Source organism: Perna viridis, chromosome 9 (assembly GCF_037379345.1).
Source record: "Perna viridis isolate PV_CMFRI_1.1 ecotype Kerala chromosome 9, ASM3737934v1, whole genome shotgun sequence".
Classification (NCBI taxonomy): domain Eukaryota; kingdom Metazoa; phylum Mollusca; class Bivalvia; order Mytilida; family Mytilidae; genus Perna; species Perna viridis.
In genome coordinates, this window is record NC_142453.1 from 24,582,603 (window position 1) to 24,607,488 (window position 24,886).

Here is a 24,886-nt window from a genome sequence, read left to right on the forward strand (position 1 = left end):
ATACATTATACACCAGGAACATTTATACTACTGAGTTTGGTTCAAGTTGGTTAAGCAGGTCAGGGGAGATTTTTAAAAGAAAAAACATTAACATCGAAGACTGAAGTCTTCAAAGTCGCTAATTGTCAAATATTCACTGTCACTGATTTTGACATACTGCATGTCTGGTCTTTGTCCCTGGATTACATTCTTTTGATTACCGCTATAACCTTGGTTCCCTTGATTACTCTTTAAACATCTGAAATGGGACAAATGCGATATGCTCTAAAAATCATGTGTTTTCCGCTAAAATCTTGGTTCCCTTGATATTATTGTGTACTCTTTCGTTACCGTTATGGCTATATATAGATACTAGTGTCCTGATAATATATATGACCTTTATATAATCATTTGTGACAAACGCCTGTGTTAGAATCGGAAACTTGGTAATATTACATAAATTCAATGCTAACTGAACATTTTATCTTTTAATGTAAACTTCCGATTCTAATACAAGCAAAAAACATGTATAGGCATTAAAAAAGGTATATTGTAGCGATCTTTGGGTCACTTATGATATTGACAGGGAACCAGTTTATGAACCAGATTTAGCAGCTGGTAATGAATATTCATATATATCAGGGTAAGCAAATGTATATGACCTATACAGTCTTGTAACAAGCCTCAGTGCCTGAATCAGAAAATGGGAAATGTTCAAAGCTAACTGATTCTTTCATGCAAACTTCCCGTTCCAATACAAGCATGTTGATTGATTGATTGTTGGGGTTTAACATCCGAGCAGCAATATTTCAGTTATATTCAGATGATGAACATGAAATGGATGATAAAATGAACATGAAATGAAAAAAAAAGGATGGGACACAAGGATAATAGGGTCGACAAATTTTGATTGCCACTAGAAAAAGGTCGCGCAATTTAGCCTCCTGTGGCAGAGCACAAAGGTTCCTACTCCTATCGAATACCACAGCATGGTTCTTTAACGTGCGAGGAACGTGACATCTTTCCCAACACAATGCACCACTTTGGTTTGTGGTCAGGTTTTCCGTATTATAGCCTGACAAACCCAGCATGTAACATGCCAGGGGTACTCCATTCCACCACTTGGGGCACACATCCCAGTTGCTCTGTGGGCAGAGCGTCTAGCCCCCGGCTAGGTTTCTGAGCACTATTTAGTCGCCTTTTACGACAAGCTTAGCGCTGCTGCAGGCCAATTCTTTTGAAACCCGGACCTGAACTGGGCTCTCGTACAAGCAAGAAACACACGTAGAACACATGTGTATGATATTTAAGAGGTACATTTTAATCTTGTATGAAGCTAGAACTATAACGCTGTGGTGGTGAACACGGTGAAGATCTGTTGGATTATGTGGCGTATAACTACACTTTAATGCAAATCATATGCGAATATTAAATACAGAAATTACGAGTGCAAGAAGTCGCTAACACTATTAGTGACTTATATAGCAAAAATGCCAAAAAAGGACAAAAACTCCAACATGGCTTAACAGATTAAGATGAAAATTTGACCACAGATAGATCTCATCACGCTGAACACTTTTACTTCAAAACAGAATTTGGTTAAACCTAAGTTTTGGAGATATATACCCAAAACTACTATCTACTCCTATGGTATATTTTTAGTAAAAGCGGCCATATTTTTCAAGGGATCAAACATCCCCAGTCTACCATTTTGTTGAAGTCTGACCAAACCACAAACAACAGAAAATCTGGTACACCTGAGCAATGGCACTTCCACAATAGCATGTTTTACAACTAATAAAATGATAATGTTCATGAGATAGAGTTGGTCTTTCCTTGATTAAATGAGCTCCTCCGGATGATTCAGAGGGAAATTTTAACTCAAACTTAGATTCAAATACCTATCTAAGGAATGAATCAATTGTGTTATAGTGAAATACCTAAAACAATTCAAAAGAGATTTATCAATCAATCAATAGAAGACACAAACTCTAATCACTAACACCATCATTGTATACACTCAGGGATTGACACTAACAGTAGTCCGGTAGTCCTAAGCAATCCTAATTTTCAAGAGGACTACTTAAAAAATGTTTGTGGTAGTCCTATATGTCATTACCGTCTACGGACTACCTGTTTTACCTCTGACGTAATCCTGTTAACCACCAAACAAATGAAGTTAGTATCAAACTCTGATGCACTGTAATATAAAATCTTACCGTGAACAAGCTACACATGAAATACAGTCGGATTTGGAAACAGCCAAAGCCTATTGCTTCAACAGCTTCCTCCACCGTAAATTGTTTTTTGTTAGACTCCTGAGTATACATCTCTATTTCTGATTCTGAGTCAGGTTCTGATTCAAGTAGGGCAATTGATTCTAGCTCTGAAAATACAATGTAAAATGTCAACTTTAAACAAGGTGTTAGCAGTAGCTAGAATCTATCTCTGTACAACTAATTATCCAATGCTTTTTAACATATCTTGCATTCTACAGCATTTCAGTTTATCATATCAAAAATTGAGTTTTTCTTTATTTGACAATTAAACATGTAATGTTTGTTAATATAAGGGCAAATCTTATGCAGCTGGTGTGTATTATAAAACCATTGTCTTAAAAAGTAATAGAAAGAGTATAATACAGTAAAACCTGTCTGAACCAAACCCTGAATCTACAGAAAACCTGTCTGAACAAACGCTGAATCAATAAAAGACCTGTCTGAACAAACCCTGAATCAATAGAAAACCTGTCTGAACCAACCCCTGAATCAACAGAAAACCTGCCTAAACCAAATCCTGAATCAAAAGAAAACCTGTCTAAACCAAACCCTGAATCAACAGAAAACCTGTCTGAACCGAACCCTGATTCAACAGAAAACCTGCCTAAACCAAATCCTGAATCAACAGAAAACCTGTCTAAACCAAACCCTGAATCAACAGAAAACCTGTCTGAACCAAACCCTGATTCAACAGAAAACCTGCCTAAACCAAATCCCGAATCAATAGAAAACATGTCTAAACCAAACCCTGAATCAACAGAAAACCTGTCTAAACCAAACCCTGAATCAACAGAAAACATGTCTGAACCAAACCCTGAATCAACAGAAAACGTATCTAAGCAAAACCCTGTATCAACAGAAAACCTATCTAAGCCAAACCCTGAATAAACAGAAAACCTGTCTAAACCAAACCCTGAATCAACAGAAAACCTGTCTACACCAAACCCTGAATCAACAGAAAACCTGTCCGAACCAAACTCTGAATCAACAGACAGAAAACCTATCTAAGCCAAACCCTGAATCAACAGAAAACCTGTCTAAGCCAAACCCTGAATAAACAGAAAACCTGTCTAAATCAAACCCTGAATCAACAGAAAACCTGTCTACATCAAACCCTGGATCAACAGAAAACCTGTCTAAACCAACCCCTGAATCAACAGAAGACCTGTCTGAACAAACCCTGAATCTACAGAAAATCTGTCTGAACAAACCCTGAATCAACAAAAAACCTATCTGAACAAACCCTGAATCAACAGAAAACCTGTCTACACAAAACCCTGAATCAACAGAAGAACTGTCTAAACCAAACCCGAAATCAACAGAAAACCTGTCTACACAAAACCCTGAATCAACAGAAGACCTGTCTAAACCAAACCCTAAATCAACAGAAAACCTGTCTACACAAACCCCTGAATCAACAGAAAACCTGTCTAAACCAACCCCTGAATCAACAGAAGACCTGTCTGAACAAACCCTGAATCTACAGAAAACCTGTCTGAACAAACCCTGAATCAACAAAAAACCTGCCTAAACCAAATCCTGAATCAAAAGAAAACCTGTCTAAACCAAACCCTGAATCAACAGAAAACCTGTCTAAACCAACCCCTGATTCAACAGAAAACATGTCTGAACCAAACCTTGAATCAATAGAAGACCTGTCTAAACCAAACCCTAAATCAACAGAAAACCTGTCTAAGCCAAACCCTGAATCAATAGAAGACCTGTCTAAACCAAACCCTGAATCAACAGAAAACCTGTCTAAACCAAACCCTGAATCAACAGAAATCCTGTCTAAGCCAAATCCTGAATCAACAGAAGACATGTCTAAACCAAACCCTGAATCAACAGAAAACCTGTTTGAACCAAATCCTGAATCAACAGAAAACCTGTCTGAACCAAACCCTGAGTAGACTGAAAACCTGTCTTAGCCAAACCCTTAAAAAACTGAAAACCTACCTTAACTAAACCCTGAACAAATTGAAAACTTGTCTAAACAAAATCCTGAATTAACCATAAAACTAAACCAGATATATTTCCAAGTCCTTTCCTATTAGTTTAAATGTATTTCGAACCTGCATGGAAAAATATGTGTAAAGTAAACATTTTCTACAGTCCAAAAAGGGTTAGATTTCACTGTACCTATTCATTGTCAAGCCGACAAATATAAAATATATAAAATACATAGTTATTGCAGTATTAATGCCAATTCATTGTCAAGCTGACAAATATAAAATACGTAGTTATTGCAGCATTAATACCGATTCATTGTCAAGCTGAATGAATGTTAAATGTGTAGTTATTGCAGCGTAATCCAGGATCCTTTAATACAATTTCAGTGTGTGAAGCCTCCACTAGCCAACACACTTAAGTGTCAGTCTCTGTAAGAATCAGACAGTGGGTGAAACAAGGTATGAAAAAAACCACCATTTTGAAAGTGTAATTTGACTTTTTGCACCATCAGAATCAAGAAAATAGAAGATTTTCCAAATCATGCTGGAAATGAGTTATATTTTCATGTACTGAAAACGAACATTTCAAAGGCAGATAACTCTGTCAAAAACCTCAATTTTCCAATGATCTATTCAAAAATTTATGACGACATCCAGTGTTGCAGGGATCAAATAATGGTATTTTCAAATAGAGAAAGCATCCTTGAGTGAAATTATACTGTCATATCAATGGGTTTTTGACATGCATGTTTCAGATTTTCCCATTTTGCCTAGTCCTTACAAATACTTACACTTAAAGGCAAATAAAATTGCACATGTTGCATTTGGCTAATGTTAATTATTGAGTGAAGTGACTCTGAAAATTCAGTTTTTTATTATCAAAACATTTCCAAACATTTCTATCCACCTAACACTTTACTTTTAGTATTTATGGGTTGTAGTTGAACCAAGGTGGATAACTGAAGTTTTATTTTGGTGAGTTGATATGAAAAGTTACTCAACCATCTTGTAAGGAAAATAAAACAAAGGTTTCACACACTGCAATGAAGAATTCTGATTTGTCCTTGAAAAAATTTGAGATCATTTCTACACTGCTTTCAATCCAGTACAAATTAGAATTTCAATTAAAAATTATTTGGACAAATTAAGAACAAATCATTTGGACTTACAGATACAAATTTACAATAATATTTTGATCTTTTAAAAAATAACAGCAACAGCCAACTTGACCTAATTCTGCAAAATCATATAAATTTGTAAAACTTACTCTGATCAAGATACATAATATACAAAAAAAAAATACTGGAGCAGATTAGGAGCCAAAACAAAACAGGGAAACAAGCCTTTACACCTATGTAGAGGTATATTTGCTATTTCAAAGCTTTTTACGACTAAAAAGAGGTGTATTTTCCATATAAAAGATTTTTTTCAACAGCATTTATAAATGATAAAATTTCAGAAGAAACACACTTTCTGATTGGATAGAAAGTTTAGTCCATCATCTCAAAGACCAAATTTTGTAATGTGACATCATCAACCTTTTAAAATAATTTACTTGTTGAATTTTGATATTTAAATTAAATTATAAGGAATGACTGTTATATTCTTACTGTCTGTTTAAAATAACCTAAATGCCTGTGGTGCACACTGGAGAATAACTTGCTATGTATATGAATCAATATATGATATTAGTTATTTCCAAGCTTTTACATGTGTAGATACGTTTTTGTTATTTTTAAGAGATGTATACATTATTTGCAAACTTTTACACATGTAGAGACGTATATCTTAATATTAAGCTTTTACACACACATTTTAAGTAGAGGCATATTTACACTCCTTGAGACGTTTAGGTTTCCTGCACGAACAATACCTAAACACATGCTAAACGTTTACCAAAGGCACTATAAACGAATGCTCCTAGCGTGCATTGAAACACACGAGAAACGAACACTCCTAGTGTGCATTTAAAGACACGACAGACGAACACTCACATCGTGCATTTAAACGCACAATAGATGAACGACGAAAAAATAATATCATTGACATATAATGAAGCCAGAAAAATAGAAAATAAAATTAATGAAATTAAATAAATTATTAATAGCAAAAAATATAAAAATAACAGTTTAATCAAGGAAATAATCAAAGTACAAAAATAAACAAATTCTTCTATTGTGCGTTTAAATGAACGCTCGTATTGTGCATTTAAACAAATGCTCCTATCGTGCATTTAAACAAACACTCCCACTGTGCATTTAAACAAATGCTTCTATCATGCATTTAAACCCTCCTAGCATGCGTTTAAAGGAATGCTTCTATCGCGATTATCAAGTGACGAATCGTGCACGAGAAAAATTCGTCACTTTCGAAAATCATTCGTCAATGGCGAAAATGGCGAGCGCTAGCTAAATCACTGTCTGAGGTAGCAAGAAATACTTGATGCAACAACTTTGAACAGTATATATGACTGTGTCATAACCATTAATTGTAAATGTGTTTGGAGGAATAATTATTTGTATAATCGTACACCTAAAATAGTGTTCGTAGGATGCAGTTACTAGTGGCCAAACCAATGAGTTGATTTCCAAGTTGTAACCCATCTTTTAATGAAAAATTTTGCAATTTTGTGCAAATTTTAACAAAAAAGGCCAAATGAAAGACAGGACCCCCCCCTCTTTAAATTGTTATAAATTCTGGATCAGAGACACTAAACCCTTTTATAAACTTCTGGATCTGACCCTGCTTTTGCCATGCCGTGCACATTTGAATGAGAGTACATGCATTGCAGTTACACAAAAAGTATACTTCTTTCAATGACATTGTTCAATACCTTGGATAAAGACTACAAGATCAACGTAGCAGACAATTTAAATCCATAAATAACACAAATGAACTAAAATGAGCAAAGACCATGTGCACTGGTAGGGTAAGTGTCCCTTGCTTTTCTAAAAACACCTGTCAAGTTGATCTATGGTGTCAACCTGGCTTTAAACAAAAGATCGAAACTACAGCATTGTGAACAAATCTGTTGAAAGACCAAATCATAAAGATAAAAAAGTTCATGATGTCAACCTTAAATTTTTGGAACTAATGACTTGACTGTTGAAGCAATATATTAATTCTTGTTCAAACAGCTCATTTTGTAGGAAGTTAGATTTAGCACGGTACAAAAAATCTGTGTAGCTTCAGTAGGCTCTAGCGTAACATAAAAGCTGTGATATAAACACTTCATACCCAAGGGCTGGAGGAATAATAGAAAAAATTGACAATTTTAAATGAAAAGTTAAAGATCTAGAAAATAATATAATGCAGCTGTTCAACATATGGTTACATTTCTCATTTGAGATAACAATGGAGACAGATACAATCATGTAAATAGCTATCATTTCTCATTTATGATAACAATGGAGACAGATACAATCATGTAAATAGCTATCATTTCTCATTTATGAAAACAATATAGACTGATACAATCATGTAAATAGTTATTGACAAAAATTCAGAATAACATACTGTATAAAGTGATGTGATTACATAGGATAATAACACCAATTTGTACTTATAAAATATGAGATTGAATACTTCAAATCATATTTGATTCATTGATTGATATTAAAACATACCGCCTGTTCATGCAATGGCAAATAGTTTTCAGCAATAGAGGTAAAAAAATGAAATAACAAGTTACCATTATATTTTTGTAATGATACAATCAATTTAAGTAAAGTTAAGTAGTTTGAAAGTGTAAAGCACTTGTAAAATATTATATCTTGCCATTTGAATGACAGAAGCAATTCTTGCTACATTTGTTATCCTAAATTTATTTTATGTCTCAATGAAAAATTGTTACATGAAAAAGTTATGTTTGAGAGCAAAGTATCAATAATATGATAACTGTTTTCTTTTAAAAATGTTTGACAAGAAAGAACGAAAAAAAAATTGGTGGGTGTATTTTCAAAATTGAAAACCAAAACAAATGAATTATGAAAAATGTATCAACTGATCAGGCTGATGAAAAATGAAAGCAATCACTGGTTTTAACAGTTAGAAGGATCAATGACTGATCAGAAATTGATTGATGACTAATGATGGATCAGTATAATAATTATGCTGATTGGTTCAGGTATTGTATATTAATAACACTTCAAGTTAAAGCTTAATAGATTCAAAATTTTTAAATAATGTAGGTTCAAGTAAGTGTTGGGTTCAGTGGTTCAGGATCTTAAATTCTTGACCTACGTATAGGGCCTTCAAACATTTGATTTACTAAGGACGTGACCTTCACCCTCTTTTATCAACTTTATTTAGGACTTTCGCTTTTCCTGTAGGGTACCATTGATTTTAAAATTGAGAAAAGTCAATACACCTTTTCCTGATGTAAATTCCTAATTTATCCCATGAGAAATTCTCAAACTGTCAATGAAATAAAACAGAAAAACATTAAAGGACACATGCTGTGGATAACAGGAACTCCTGATGGTACCAGTCTGTGTACCAGGAAAATTTCCACACTTTGTATACTGTAAACCAACTTATTTTCGCTGGAAATTTCATGCTGTCTACTTTTCACTGTTTTTATGATCAAATTACTTTTGCACAGTTTTAAATTCGCGATCTTTCCCCAAATTATAGTATAATGTTCACGATAATTTATTTTGAGTTACAGGTATGACTGGGAAAATAGCAAAAATAAAATTGCCATGACTTACACTCAGTTAATCATGTATTCCTGACAAGGGCATTTATTTGTGGCAATTTGTTTTTGAGAATTTTTCTTGCTTGCCATACTGAAGCAAATAAAGATAGTTCACATGAAGTTTTCAAATTTTACCTGACACAAAAGATCAGGACGTGATATTGTATATAACTATAATGCTAACTGTACTTACATGTAATGTCAAAAGATTTATCAAATTAAAAATTAATCCACACTAAAAGGTAAGATCTGAAACCCAGGTGAATAACAGCGTAGTTCAAATATTCCTTTTATTAGTACATTTGTACATGAGTTCTCAGCTCTAATTTTAAACATCATTTAAGCTTGAGGCATTATACAATATAAAGGATTTTGTGAAATATATTCAACACATACAGATGCACCAGTGAAAATCGTCTAGTTTTATCAAAAAGGATCGCAAATATACATGTATATTTGAATTTATTAAATCTCATTCATGGTAGCCTATTTTGAAAAAAAATTGGAAATGCAAAAATAGACCTGGGAATAATATTCATACATTTCATTTGAGGTCAATATTCAGTGGCAATAAAAATTACTGGCCTGAAGGTCTTGTGTATGAACTGATGACCTAATCAAACAAATGGAGCCAGCTGTTGATGTGATAAAGTCATCACAAAATAAACACTTCATCATTTGGACCAGGTACTTTGAAATAAAATTTGTTACACGATTTTTTTTTTTAATTACCTTTTACTTGTATGGTTATGAAAGGCAACCAACCACGAAAAAGTTTGTACATATTTAATATACAAGACATAAATAACACACCAAAGGTAAGATAAAACATATTAAATATTTTTGTGGTTTGTTTACCTTGTATGAGAGCTATGTAATACATGTAGATGTTTGAAACATTTTTATGACTTTGATGCAAGAATTTCCACATGTTCCAAGAATAAAAGCAGTGTTCTAGGATTCCACTTTCCTGTCACCCAGTACAAGTATGGTGTGGGAAAGTTCTTTAAAATGCTCCACTTTTCCTTCGGCAAGTAGAAAGGTTAAATTTTCTAAAGAATTTGTTAAGTTTGGAAACCAAACTTCAAGAGTAGGAAAGTGAATCATCATTTTGAATTTTTCAATGGAAACCTAAAATTTTGAAAAATCCTAGAACGCTGAAAAGGGCCTTTTCAATTTTTTTTTTTTTTTTTTGTTATTGCTGTTGTCAATTAAGGCAGAAAAATCCATTTCTAGTATCATGTTTTGTAATACCACACATTCGTGTAATAAAAAGTTAAATGATTTGATAAAATGTACTTTCAACTTTCAGTTTCTCATAAAGGTAATACTTCATTTTAGGTTTTAATTTGCATCAGAAATTATACAGCCCATTCCACTCCGCAGACAAATTAAAACAAAATGTGATTAAGACCAACTATAATGTTCTATTAAAAAAGAAAAAAATGAACAGAACAATACAGTTGACAATATCTTTCCTGAATCTTACCATAAGTAGAAATTTGTTCCCAATATAAACAGTTTAATCATCAACATGTACTGAAGGGTGAAATCTACTGATATCAAAAGGTCAATTTTAAATGTCAAATTATCACTGAATCACATCCTTTATTTCCTATACATGTACAATAAAAATATATATGTACATGTATGTGTTGTTAAAAGGTAATGACACCAAATTTTACAAAAAAAAACCCCATCAAATCCAGTCAAAATATTATTATTACCAAGATTTTTAAATATACTGACATAAAATCGATATGCTGGTAAAAGCAAGCAAAATTTTTCATTCATCTAAATGTTGATTACATGTACATTATGGTAACATATGTTCAGTTTAGTTTTCACTTTGATTAAATATCAATAGCTCTAAATAAAAATATACACTTTTCATTCATGTGAACAATAAAACCCTGTAAACTAGACCCACTACAATGTTATCAATAGAGATCTTGATTGATTGATTTATTGTTGGTGTTGATAGCCCAAGCAGCAGTATTTCATCTATATCTGGGCGATGAACATGAAATGGATGATAAAATGATTATGATATAATGATGCAAAAATGGTATGGATAATAAGAATAATAGGGTTGACAAATTATAATTGCCACTGGAAATAGGGAAAGGACAAGGTCGGGCAATTTAGCCTCCTGTGGCAGACTGCAAAGGTTCTTACTCCTATCAAATACCACAGCAGGGTTCTTTAATGTAGGAAAAATGTGTCATTTTTCCCAACATGTTGCATCATTATGGTTTGCAGTCAGGTTTTCCATATTATGGCCTGCCGACCCCAGCATGTAGCGTGCCAGAGGTATCCAATTCCACCAACTAAGGCACACAACTAAGTTGCTCTGTTGGCACATTGCCCTAGCTCCCGGTCAGGGTCCTGAGCACTATTTAACAGCCTTTTACGACAAGCTTAGCCCTGCTGCAGGCTTATTCTTTTGACATCTGGATCTGCACAGGGCTAGAAATCATGAAGACACTATCCATGCATGAATGTAAATTCCAGTCCCCTTTCATAAACCAAACTCCTATTTCTACTAAATGCTGCATAAACCAAAATCCTGTCAAAACTAAACACTGCCTAAATCAAAATCCTGTAGAAACAAAACCTTGCATATATCAAAATCCCGTAGAAACATAAAACTGCAAAAAACAAAATCATGTAGAAACCAAATACTCCATTTAACAAAATCCTATTGAAAACAAACACTGCATAAACCAAAATTCTGTTAAAGACTGTGTCAAAGTTTCATTCAAATGCATTCAGCAGTATAGAAGGAGTGACAGAGAGAGATGGGTACCCCCTTGTCATAATATTCATAACATCAAGTCTATGTTCTGCTTAGTGAAACCCAGAAATCAATGTGGATCAAAATCTAAAATAGGATGTGCACAATGAGAATATGCAATGAAGATTTTGGAAAGTTTAATCATTCAATTCAGAGGTTTTGGAGGAGTAATGGGTAAGAGATGTGTACAGTACCCCTTAGGGTTACAGAAGGACGGAAGTATGGCTGGATGGAAGGGCAAACACCCCTATCTAATATAGGGTTTGAGTACCCACTATTTGGACGACTTAATAGGCCAAATCCAGAATAAATACAAGAAACTGCATGTGGGTCAGACCTCCAATCAAAACTTTTAAGAAACCAGGCCCATTAAAATTGGTTTAAAGATGGCTGTATGTTCAAATACATTAAATATACATGATATCACAAGGACCTAACCTTTAAGGGATAACAACTTGCCACAAAGGGAAGAAATGTAGCCAGTGGATTGAATAATATTATTTCAGTCTAATATAGTTTATAAGATACATGTATTTCATTTTAAACCCTTTGAAATATGCTGGTTCTTTGTTTTGCACTTCTGATTTTTTCCACAACATTAAGCCCAGAGGTGGAGTCTCATGATTTTCAACGCATGAAAGTGGAAAAAATTAAACACACAATATAACCCTATGGTCTGAAACATTTCAAAAGTATGAATGCATTAAGGAGGTACACCTAGTGTAAGGAACACAACTCTTAAAAATCATTGGAACGTTTGTATTCAGCATTTTACATCAATGTCATGTAAGCATCAAAGTAACTTAGATTAATTTCATTCTGTGTCAAATGAAAGCTTGATAGCCTTTGGTGATATTGAATATGATACAAACATATCACTGACTTCATAAGTTATGTCCCTCACCCTAGGTCTACTTCCTTAAAATCCTAATTTCTGAAACTTTATTAAGACCTGGTGTAAAATACGAACTGGATTTGAATTGAACATGTTTTAGGCAATGGGGGAGTTTATTTTTAATGCATTTACTCTTATTCATATAATCCCAAAATCTATGCCATGTTGAAACTTAGGTGCAAAGGGGAATAAGTCATTTTATCAATTTGTTTTGAATTTGATTTATTCTGCAACTACATGTATGTCAACAACTACATGTATGGCAACAACTACATGTATGTCAACAACTACATGTATGGCAACAACTACATGTATGTCAACAACTACATGTATGGCAACAACTATCAAAATCAGAATCTTTCGCTTGCTGTATATTTCTTGAATGCAAATAGGGGCATTTTTTCCATATAGTAAAAAAGCAAAAGAAACTACTTTATAGATTAAATACTGCAATCTCAGCCCCCCCCCCCCCAAAAAAATAAATAAATAAATAAAATAAAATAAAAATAACATGCCTGTTTCCAATCACCCTAACTAACCTTTTTTGGTTGATACCCTAAACATTTTATGGCCATTTTGGCTCAAACACCGTTTTTGTCTAGACTGTTTCCATATTATCTAAATGTAAAATGTTTTAAAAAAAAAAAAACATTCCCAACCTACATACCCTATTTTTTTCCTGCTTGTGGAAACAAACTATCACTTTTTGGCTATTTACAAGATTCAAATATACATGCAGTTCTACGAATCAAGTTTCATATTTTTTTTATACATGTATCAGGTAAAGTTCAAATTTCAAACTACATGTATAAAGTTAGTGGTGTGGTAAAAACCAAGGCTACAAGGTTCCTTTTTCCATTTTTTTTCTTCATTTTAACTTTAGGTGATTGAGTGTTCTCTTAATTGTAAAATTTAATTGAGGAGGAAATCATAATTGTGTTAAAATGTAAACACATAGCTTAATTCCATGTAGTTAAGATATTGATGTATATACTGTAAAGATACTAATTTTCGCTATTTGGACAGAAAACCATGAAAAATAGTACACACGAAACTGATATTTAACACTATATAACGGTAATCTTTTTTTGGAAACCGTGATTATTTTCACTTGACAGAATCCTCAAAATTTAGCAACCGCCAAAATTAATACATTTACAGTAACTCATAATTCAATAGAACTACCTGCACAAAAAATTTTCACCTCACCATTGGTTCTTGAAATGAGTGTGAATTGGCTACAGAGACAACGGGTATAGAGGATCAATCTTTGATGGAAAAGGGTTGAAACTACCATTCAGACAAATAAAAATTATATTTGCAAAAAATATTTAAATAATTGAATGTTTACATATAAATTGTTTTAACATCAATATCTCCTATGTGAAATAGTGTCAATGGGGGAGAATCTCCTACATGAGACAGTGTCAATGGGGGAGAATCTCCTATGTGAGACAGTGTCAATGGGGGAGAATCTCCTATGTGAGACAGTGTCAATGGGGGAGAATCTCCTACGTGAGACAGTGTCAATGGGGGAGAATCTCCTATATGAAATAGTGTCAATGGGGGAGAATCTCCCACAAGGGACAAGTGTCAGTGGGGTAGAATCTAGCACATGAGACAAGTGTCAATGGGGAGAATCTCCTACATGAGACAGTGTCAATGGGTGGGGGGAGAATCTCCTACATTAGACAGTGTCAATGGGGGAAAGTCTCCTAAATGTGAGAGTATAAATGGGGGAGAATCTCCTACATGAGACAGTGACAATGTGAAAGAATCTCCTACATGAGACAGTGTCAATGGGGGGAAATCTCCTACGTGAGGCAGTGTCAATAGTGGAGAATCTCCTACATGAGACAGTGACAATGTTCAATAATCTCCTTAATGAGACAGTGTCAATGCAGGAAAGTCCCCAACATGAGACAGTGTGAATAGGGGAAAGTCTCCTACATGAGACGGTGTCAATGGGGGAGAATCTCCTACATTAAACAGTGTCAATTGAGGAGAATCTCCTACATGAGACAATGTCAATGGATGTGAATCTCCTACATGATACAGTGTCAGTGGGAGAAAGTCTCCTACATGAGAGAGTGTCAATGGGCAAGAATCTCCTACATGAGACAGTGTCAATGGGGGAGAATCTCCTACATGAGACAAGTGTCAATGGGGCAGAATCTCCTACATGAGACAGTGTCAATGTGGGAGAATTTCCTACATGAGACAGTGTCAGTTGGGAAAATCTCCTACATGAGACAGTGTCAATGGGAGAGAATCTCCCACATTGACCATTCCAAAGTTTATAATTATACAAATTACAAAGCTAAAATCAATCATCAGGAACAGGAAGTAAATGTGACAATCATCACATTCAAACTGAAATGATTCCATTAAAATCAGAAATATTTATAAGATATGTTCAAAGAATGGCCCATTAAGTTAATGAATATCAACAGAAAATGTAGTATTATAAAAACTTTAATCCAAATCACGGAATAACAAAACAAAATGTTAAACCTGCTCATACAAGTCGCATGAAACAGGAAGTTAATGATGGAAAACAACCAAAATTTCATACAATATATGTCCTACCTATATATTAAGCACACATACCAGATAGTAAATTAATCCATCTATTTGGGGTAAAGATTACTGTGAGGAAATTAGGACAAAAGGTCAGACATCATCAAGTAATCCCAAATAACACATGGCATGCAATTTCAATTTTTGATGGTTTTTTCAAACGCCACAAAGATATCAGTTTTTGACCAATTGGGAAACAGAATTGTGATCAGGTGACTTGCGTTTCAATAGAAGAGCGTCTTTAAGATCAAAAGGGTAAATTTTTTTTAAGTGAAACTACATGTATATCAACTGCATTGGAAAAACCAGCACAACTGACTCTTACCTTGATCAACAGAGCCATTATGTTCCCCCATGTGTAGCTTGGTGTATCTCATGGTTAATTTGGATGGCTTACTGTAGGCTGAAGAATCAGTGGAACTAAATATGGACTCCATTTTACTGTAGTATAACCCTTTACAGTACACAACTGGTATTTTATCTTCAAATCTGCATGAAAGGAAAGAATTGATGTTACATAATTATTAAAGAACATATATAAATGATTTAATGATTCAAGCTTTTTTAGTCTGGTGTCAGACAACATTTCAACAAAACTTTTTCCTCAATTTTCAATTTCAAATGATCTGATTGGTCAGAATTTTACTTGAGGAAGGATTTGAGGAATCCTCAATTAAGTTTTTTTTTAATAAACCCAGGCTATGCCCTCTTGGTCAATGGCTTACATGTGTAAAGACAAAAGACAATTTATAAACAAAATATACAATTCTACTTATTTGTTTAAAAAAAAATATGCTGTACAGTTAGAGGTACATTCCAAGCCAAATGCCACTAAGATTAAACTAGCTAGACTGCTAGTCTATTTACCTTATGAGTTCTTTAGGGCAAATATATCTGTTGCTAACATGACATGGCTATATTTTCAAAAGCAAAAAGGAAAGAAATCTCTAAGCAAATGCCCACTATTGATAATCCCAAGCCAAACCTCAGTATAAATTTTAAAATTTATTTTAAAAACAGAAACTGTTGGCCAGGTGCTGCCACAGCCAGAAATTAAATCCTACAATATTAGTTCACCTTCATGTACATAAGGCTATAATAAATGTAAAGTAGATGTGACAAGTACATGTAGTTACAGAGAAAACAGACAATAGACAAGGAAATACTGAATATCACATGCCAAAGTCTGTATCACATGCTGTATCAACCCTGGACTTCTATATCATCCCAAAGGTCATCGCCCTCAGGGTGGTATAGGTCAAGGGTTGATACAGCATGTGATAGAGATTTTGACATGGCATGTTCATTTTATCATATATTTTAACTATATTTTTAAGTATGGTTGGTGAAGGGGTGCGATATAGGGTAAATGATATAGGATTTAAACACTTATAATGCATATACAAAAAAGGTATATTTTTATCTAAATATATGATATTATACAGTATACACCCCTCCTTCCCAGTCAGCAAACAATAACCAAATACACGTCTTGGATAATATGCTATAAATTCACTTTTAAGTAGTTATACACAGGCAAAATTATTTCACAAGATTTTCACCTGAATTGAGCAAATAAACTAAGTGACAGAGTTCATGTGAAATTCGGATGAATGGAGCCTTCTCATGAAATTCACACAAAATGTTCACATGAAATTCATGTTTAGTGAATTTCACGTGAAAATCATGTTAATTTCATATGAATTTAACCTGAATTGCACATGAAACTGGATCAACATGAATTTCACATGAAAAATATTTCCCTGTGTACAGAGATGAACCTATTGGTACATGTACATGTAGTAGATGTATTCTTAATTTACGATATCTGCTAACATGCAACTGTCAAATGTAAATGATGTCCTTAAAATCAACCTTAATTTGTACAAATATTTACAACCAAACCCTTATTTTAATTAGTAATTAAAGCTGTGATGACAAGGGAGTGTCTAAATAAAAAGTATTGACTTACAGAAAATATTGTCATACAGAAAATGTATTTGACTTCCATATAACCTTGAATAAACTTGCAATAAAACTTAACAGTAACAACATTGTTTCAGTTCCATACAATTCAAGCTGCTATGAACAGTGTACATGTTGCAGATATGATGGCTATAAATTTTTTGTCTCGAGCTAAACTGCAACAGGTGTGTCTACAATTAAGTGATCTCTATTAGAAAATCCTACTTTTAACTATAATGCTGTACACAGGTACATGTACACTGCTTACATGTACATGTATGATTGCTTTTAATAGAAATTACACAACCGTGAAAACATATCCTTTTTTTATTTCGTGCCATAAAAGATGTCTATAGGCTTCCTGCTACCCATACATATTTTTTGTTCCAGTTTTTACAAGAAGTAGAAACTGATCCTTCTTCTAGGGCATCTGAGTTCACCTTGATGTTTAGCAGGGTTTGTGTTATGTTTTTTAGTGTCTTTTTTAATTCTTTTGTGTTGTTCTTCATGTGAGCCCTTTTAGTGTTCCCAGTATTTTCCCTAGGATTTCACCCTTTTCACCATAACTTTGTAAGGGAGCAACCATTTGATTTTGGGGAGGGTGGTTAGGATAAAATTTCCTTTAATTTTGAGAAAGTAAAGGTCCAACCTTTTTTCTTTGGAGCTTAAAGCAATCAGTACAAAAATGTACTGATTACACTATAATAAGTGTTTTGTTCGCTGTTTCTCATATGAACACAAATCAATCGTTAAAAAATTACATAACAATGAATAAAGTGAGATACTCCTTTACTAACCTGATCAATCAGAAAACACCAGCTAACAAGCAAGTAAAGTAGAGTATAAATGCTTAATGTACACGTAGTAATAAATTCATATCCTTTACTAACTTGATCAATCAGAAAACACCTGCTAACAAGCAAGTAAAGTAGAGTATAAATGCTTAATGTACACGTAGTAATAAATTCATATGATTAAAATGTATAATTACACATGTATTTGTAAACTTCATATTAAAAAAAGCAAAATTACTCACAATGCTTTGAATCAGTTTTCTACAGTGGTGATAGCTCACCCAGTTTAAAAATCAGTAGATTATGGAAGATAATAATAATTGAACACCTGAATATTTTTAGCAATGCATGAATTAAATTTATTCACGATCATTTTCATTTTATTATGTTACATGGGAAAAGACATCATTTCCAAAATTCAGTCATGATAAATGATGTCATACTACATGTATTATATAAAGTTTTCATTGAGTAGTAGTTAAAGAGTAATTTACATTGTATGATGGGAAATAAACTTCTATCAGGCTGAAAATATGTATACTTCTTCCAAATTGTCATGACTTTCAGAGTGGCAGAGATGACATTCAAATCATTAAGGCTTTGATTTTTCTCTCACAGTACATTTCACAGTGAGAACATGGACCCCTTTTTCTAAGTTTCAATTTAAATTTTAAAATTAAGAAATGTAACTTATATCTGAATAAATCTGCATAAATCGAAGTTCTTATACGATAAAATATTCAGATATTAGTAACAATCCTTATAGTATAATATTTTAGCAAAAACTACGATATTAAATTCCCATTAATTTATTCCAATATGCATGCCTTTTTCAGACAGGACTATTTCATTGGTAAAAGTAGTCCAGTTAAAAGGTGTGTGGTTTAAAGTTCATGACCTTGTTTATTGATCAGGTAATTTTGTATCCAAGATAAAATAAAAACTATGGCATCTTTTCTAAAGATAAAAGTGTCATAATAAGTTTTGTAAAAATGGGATATATACTACATTATGAGAAATTTTATTTGAAAGTTTTCTTTCAGTATAAGATATTCTTCCGCACAACAAACATTCATTTTTCAATGTGCAGTTGTTCACTGCTTTTACGAACATTATTGCTCAATCTATCCACTTAAAGATTGCTTGCAGTTACTGAAATCTGTCTCAGAATATATTAAAGAATGACAATACCATAAAAACTAAGAGCATTAGAAATAATTGGTCACTAAAACACTATTATATTAGATATGTAGTAGTCAAGTCAAGAACTAGAGGCAAGAGTCAATGTAGTGTGATAACAAAATTGAGGCTCTAAAGAGCCTGAATCCCTCACCTACAAATGTAGCTTAATGAGCAACATTCTATTTTTATGAAAGCAGCCATGTTTTTTCTTGGATAAAAATTCAAAACCTCACACTTAAGGAACAATCAGATCAATTTTTTCATTAAATTCTGTCCAGTAGTTTCTGAGGAGAAATATTAAAAGTAGTAACATTAAAAATACAAGTACGAATAAAAAAAAAACATCAAAAAGGGCAATAAATCCAACATGACTGATCAGAATAATAAGAAAATTTGACCACAGATATATCTCATCATGCTTAACACTTTTTACTCCATCAAAATTTATCTACACCTAACGGTTTTGGAGGTGTATATGTGAAAAACTTCTGTCTGACGCATGTTCTATTCTTAGTAATGGCAGCATTGTTTTTCCAAGAATCAAAATTCCCATCAGCTCTATGCAGAACACCCTAAGAAACATTTATAGCAAGTTTGGTTCTAACTGGTCTAGTAGTGTCAGAGGAAACAAATTTTGAAAAAAAAATAACAATAAAAATAGTGAAAAAACATTGAAAAAGGACAATACATGTAAGTCCAACATGGCTTAACAGAATAATACAAACATCTTACCACTGATAGATCTCATCATGCTCAACATGCTTAACTATGTTCTATTTTTAGTAACTACCACCATGTTTTACAACAAATCAAAATTCCCAAATCAGTTTTTTGCAGAATACCCTAAGGAACATTTACATAAAGTTTGGTGCTAATTAGTCAAGAAGTGTCAAGAAAAAAACTGATTTTTCAAAGTAATAACACTAAAAATAGCCAAAAAAAAAATCACTAAAGGGCAATAACTCCAGTATTACTTCACAAATTTACACAAATATTTGACCACACATATACAATGTATCTCATCAAGCTGAATACCTTGACCAAGTCAGAATTTGCCTAAATTTAATGGTTTGGTATATGCAAAAAACTTCTGTCTGACGCCTAACAGATATTTTTGGTAAATGACAGCCATGTTTTTTGATGGATAAAAAAAATGAACACTTCATTTGTGCAGGGCATCCTAAAGAACCATCATGCTAGGTTTCATTGAATTCTGTTAAGCAGTTTCAGAGGAGAAGATGTTTGAATATGTAGTTAACAACGACAATAGATGCCAAGTAGTCGCAACAGCTTAGTTTTTACACAGGGATGGAATTAGGGATCAAATATCTCTGTTTGTGAAAACAGTTTTCATAGAATAGACAATAATTTGAAAATTATATCCTTTACAAATACATCTATAAAAGACAGCCAATCAAACCCACCAGACTCTGTAAGAAAGAATATGCATTATTGACAATATTTCTGGAAAAAACTGGGTGCACAATACCATTTTTATTTAAGAACCTGCAAGATATCTTAAACAGTTTTCAAAGTTAGGATTATTTATGGCAGAAGAGAAGCAAATCAGCTATGAGAAGAGCACAATCAGTCCTTATTGGAATACCAATAACCAGTATATATAGAGTATTACCCAGGGATGTCATTAGAAGCCGGCAGCCGGCAAAAATCACCGGCTACTCTTTCAAACGTCGCCGGCTACTTTTGTACCCCACAAAAATAAAATTCATGAAATATTCTTCAAGACCCTCTTTATATAATATACTGACAATATTCATCCACAAATATTAAAGATTGCACTTGAATGACGCATCGGTGTGACTTTAATGCATTGTTCGGTTGCTAAAATAAATAGTCCACGTTTTTTCCCTGTTTCTAAATATAGACTTTCTTATTTTTACCGAACTAAAAATACTTCGTTTCCGGTCAGCAAAAAGCAACATGTCGGGCCGTAAAAGGTCAAAGCCTGTGACACAGGGACAATCATCTATCTGTAGTTTTTTGTCACCAGGGCCAGCTAAGGCCAAAAAGACAGACAGTTGTTGTCACTTGTCTTAAGTGGAGAAAAGAAGGGTCTATGCAATGGGGAACTTTTCAATAATAAACAATTTGTTCAAAATTATAAAAAAAAATATCACATTTTTTAGGCTTAACTAACAGAAACTCGTATAAAAATTGTAATCTTATTGTCCTGTACAATGGCCCAGGAGAGCCCTAGAATGCAGGATATTGCACCATTTACCCTAGAGCCGTAACGGGCGGGTTCGCCGCCTACTTTATCTAATTAGCCACCTATTTAAAAACTTAGTGACATCACTGTTACCATATCCAAAAAATGTATTATCAATTAAAGAATTAAGAACATTGATCATATCCAAATACAATGCATGTCCAGTTAATGTATTTAACCTGTTTTCAGTCACTGAATAATGCATTGTAGTCATTACAAGAAATGAATTGAGAGCCAGATTAATAAGAGGACAATTTAATTAAATATCATTTTATGAAAATTTTTCTCATGGAGGTAGACCTAGGGTAAGGCACAGAACTCTTAAAAATTATTGGAATGTTTGTATTCATAACTTTACATCAATCTCATGTAAGCATCAAAGCAACTTGGATTGATTTCATTCTGTTTCAAATGAAAGCTTGATAGGCTTTGGTGAATTCAATATGATACAAACATATCACTGATTTCAAGAGTTTAAATTGTCCCTTACCCTATGTCTATCTCCTTAAATAAGTTTATTTGGCAGCGTTGTATATAGTGTAGAAGTTATAACTATCAACAGAATCATACAAATCTGGAATAAGATGAAGTTGATCTAATACATGCACATGTAATACCTCAGATGAAATTTTAATACTCCAAAAATAGTTTAAGCCATTAGTTACAAAAATTAATAAAAAAAAAGTTTTTAATAGTGATTGAAGTAGAGGTTAATAATTTAGAAATATTAGCAGTAGAACATTTGCTGGAAGATGAAATACTGTGGATCTATTATTAACAAGGTATTAATTGAATTTGGAATTATTTTGGATTTAAGAAAATAAGTGTAAAAAATATTTGTAAAACTTACCCCTACTCTACTAAAGGGGTTAGTCATGCCATCATGACCAAGGGGAGTTAGTAAGTTTACTTGACTTTTGTTATCCTACTAACCCCAACTCCTTAGACATGTCGGCATTACTAACCCCCTTAATAAGGGTTAGGTTTACAAATTTTATTTTTGGTCATTTTCTTAATTACAAAATAATTTAAAATTCAAACAATACCTTGTTAATTGTTCATGAAGTACCAATTTTCAATTTTTTGTGGGTTTGGCAAATCACGAAATTTTGTTCCCAATGAAATGGATATTTCCCTTTCATTCATCCGATAGTGTTGTTACATGTAAATCAATGAATTCAAGAATCTACAAACTGACATCCCTATAAACAATGAAAATTGGTATCCATGAATATGAAAATTACTTTCATAGTAAAATGTGATTGAATGTCTTTTTGTGAAGTTTTGGTACATGTATACAGTACATTTGTATAAGGTACATTTTTGTGCAAAAAAGACCACAAAGGTCGAACCTTGAACATTTGGGCCAATTATGGCCACACCATATAGCTATGACTTTGAATTGTGACAAATATTTGACACAGGATAAGAATTTAACAAGGAATAAAGTAGCCCCTTTATGGTCCCAAATTATTATATGATTCAAGTCTTTTGTTGTATGGCACCTAATATGATCATGCCTACAATTTCATAAAGAACTATACCACTTACATTGTATACTCAAGTTATTGTTCAGACATGAAATTTCTATGGACCAAGCTGAAGCTGACAGTATGATACCATTATCTGACAGTGAAAAAAACATTGATCCACAGCCATCCATGTAAGATCCTTTATAGTCAACTGCAAAGGGCGTAAACAAAAAACAGGTGATAAAATTACTACATGTATAATGAAAGTAGAAAATTCATGACATTTTAAAATTTGTAATGAACGGTATACTAGAGGAAAACCAAAGGTCCCTAATACAGCTCAATGTACAGTACACTGTGTAAAAGATCCAGACTTACAATGTAGGCACACAAAATGAATATGAATAAAATTGTGCTAGATTTTTGTACTCTCTACAAAAATTCATACTATAGTCTGAAATAATAGCAATGTACTCTTGCTGTCCTTGTAAAATATGGTTAAATTAAAATCATGGACACTACTGTAGTTTCAGCATGCCTGGATACAACCACTTCACACCTTTTCCTAGCAATTACATCTATAATTTTCAGTTGATTTATTTTATTTATATCAAATTTTCAATCAATAATAATTAACATTGATATACCTATGATTTTTAATAAGATACACTTGTCAGACAAAAAAGGCCCTTTTAAGGGGCTGCGCTTAGTCCGAGATATCAAGGAATTAACTCACTGTTTAGGCTATTATTCTTTATAAAAAAGTAAGTAGATCTACATCTCCTGGGGGAATACAAACATTGAAAATAACTTTTTGAACGGGTACCAGTGATTCATTCAATCATTGGCTGGAGTGCCGAAGTCTATGAGTCTTTAGTGTGAGCAAAATACCCTCAACTGGCTCAAGACGGTCAAGTGCTAATATTTCGTAAGTACAGTACATGTCATGATGTATGAACTATGATGTATGTTAAAAGTTTCATTACCAGCATTGACTGTAAGAAATATTGATTTATACGTTAAAAAATAAATCAAAATTAATTACTATTGATTTGGACATTAAAGTACTTAGATTGATTTGCGACATTTGTTAGATTACCATTTTTTAACCCACGTCGAAATAAGACACTTAGGTACATGAAAACATTAAGTCCCTTATATCAATCTGTTAGTTCTATAAACCACAAAGGTAAATTTAACAACAATACAATAACGTACCGGACCTTTTTACCAAGCTTCTAATGACCAGCTAATTTTTATTGATATATTATGTAATATCAAGTGTAATGCTGTTCCACGATTCAGATTATCACAAAAAGGGGGGGGGGGCAGGATAGACAACAATAATACTGCATGTACATAATTAACTCTACTCTTACAATGTACATGTAAGTGGTCTAAGTTCTGTTCCTCCATGTTCGAACTTCTTACATCTGATCATGAACGCCACTGATTTTCTTTTCGCAAAATTGTGGTCACTTTTATCATAGTGATTCTATATTTTTTGGGGCCATTATAGACTAAACTGTATCGTTATTATTAACTTTGCAATGATAAATTGCTTACATTACGATTTTGAGACGTTAAATTTGATCTTGCATAAATTTCACTGATTTTCATACCTAAGAAGGACGAAAAAAAATCATCTCTTACATGTATCATTTTTACCTTAGTAACAATTACTCATAGAATGGGGTTTACGGGGAATCAAGGGAACCAGGATTCAAACGATAATCAAAACAGTATAACGACTTGACAGGGAAATACACACACTACAAAGAAAAAGAAACTACCAAAATAACACGTACATGTACAAAGAAACAAACGTATATGAGAAATCCGGAATCCACCTAAAAGTGGAAGAATGGATCAGGTGCACCGAAAGGGTAATCGTCCTCTAATTCTAATACTCACCGATTCGCTCATAAAATGTTAAGTCCGGGTAGGCTAAATACATGTACTGAGACAGGAAAACTATGCCATGGTGAACAAATCGGTTCTCATGGTGCAGATGGTACACCGTAACGGTCCACGAGTTCATGATGACGGCCATCAAAGCTTTGTA

At 33.2% G+C, this 24,886-nt stretch overlaps 1 protein-coding gene across 6 annotated transcripts in view; it reads right to left on the reverse strand.

The window, feature by feature from the left end:
- LOC148607457 (synaptic vesicle 2-related protein-like) overlaps positions 1 to 23,976 on the reverse strand; it is a 53,687-nt gene extending 29,711 nt beyond the window's left edge. For 3 of the 6 annotated variants that reach the window (XR_015914923.1, XM_088543825.1, XM_088543823.1), the window contains exons 1-3: positions 23,921 to 23,976; positions 15,504 to 15,667; positions 2,199 to 2,365 (exon numbers count right to left, since the gene is read on the reverse strand). Coding sequence is in view for 5 of the 6 variants with exons in the window: in XM_088543825.1 (XP_088399951.1) it covers positions 2,199 to 2,365; positions 15,504 to 15,615 (279 nt within the window). In the remaining variant the exon portion in view is untranslated. Of the gene's footprint in view, positions 1 to 2,198; positions 2,366 to 10,395; positions 10,534 to 15,503; positions 15,668 to 18,179; positions 18,211 to 23,920 lie in introns of those variants that run through there. The other 3 variants (XM_088543827.1, XM_088543826.1, XM_088543824.1) reach the window with 2 other exon arrangements.
- Between the last annotated feature and the right edge of the window lie 910 nt (positions 23,977 to 24,886).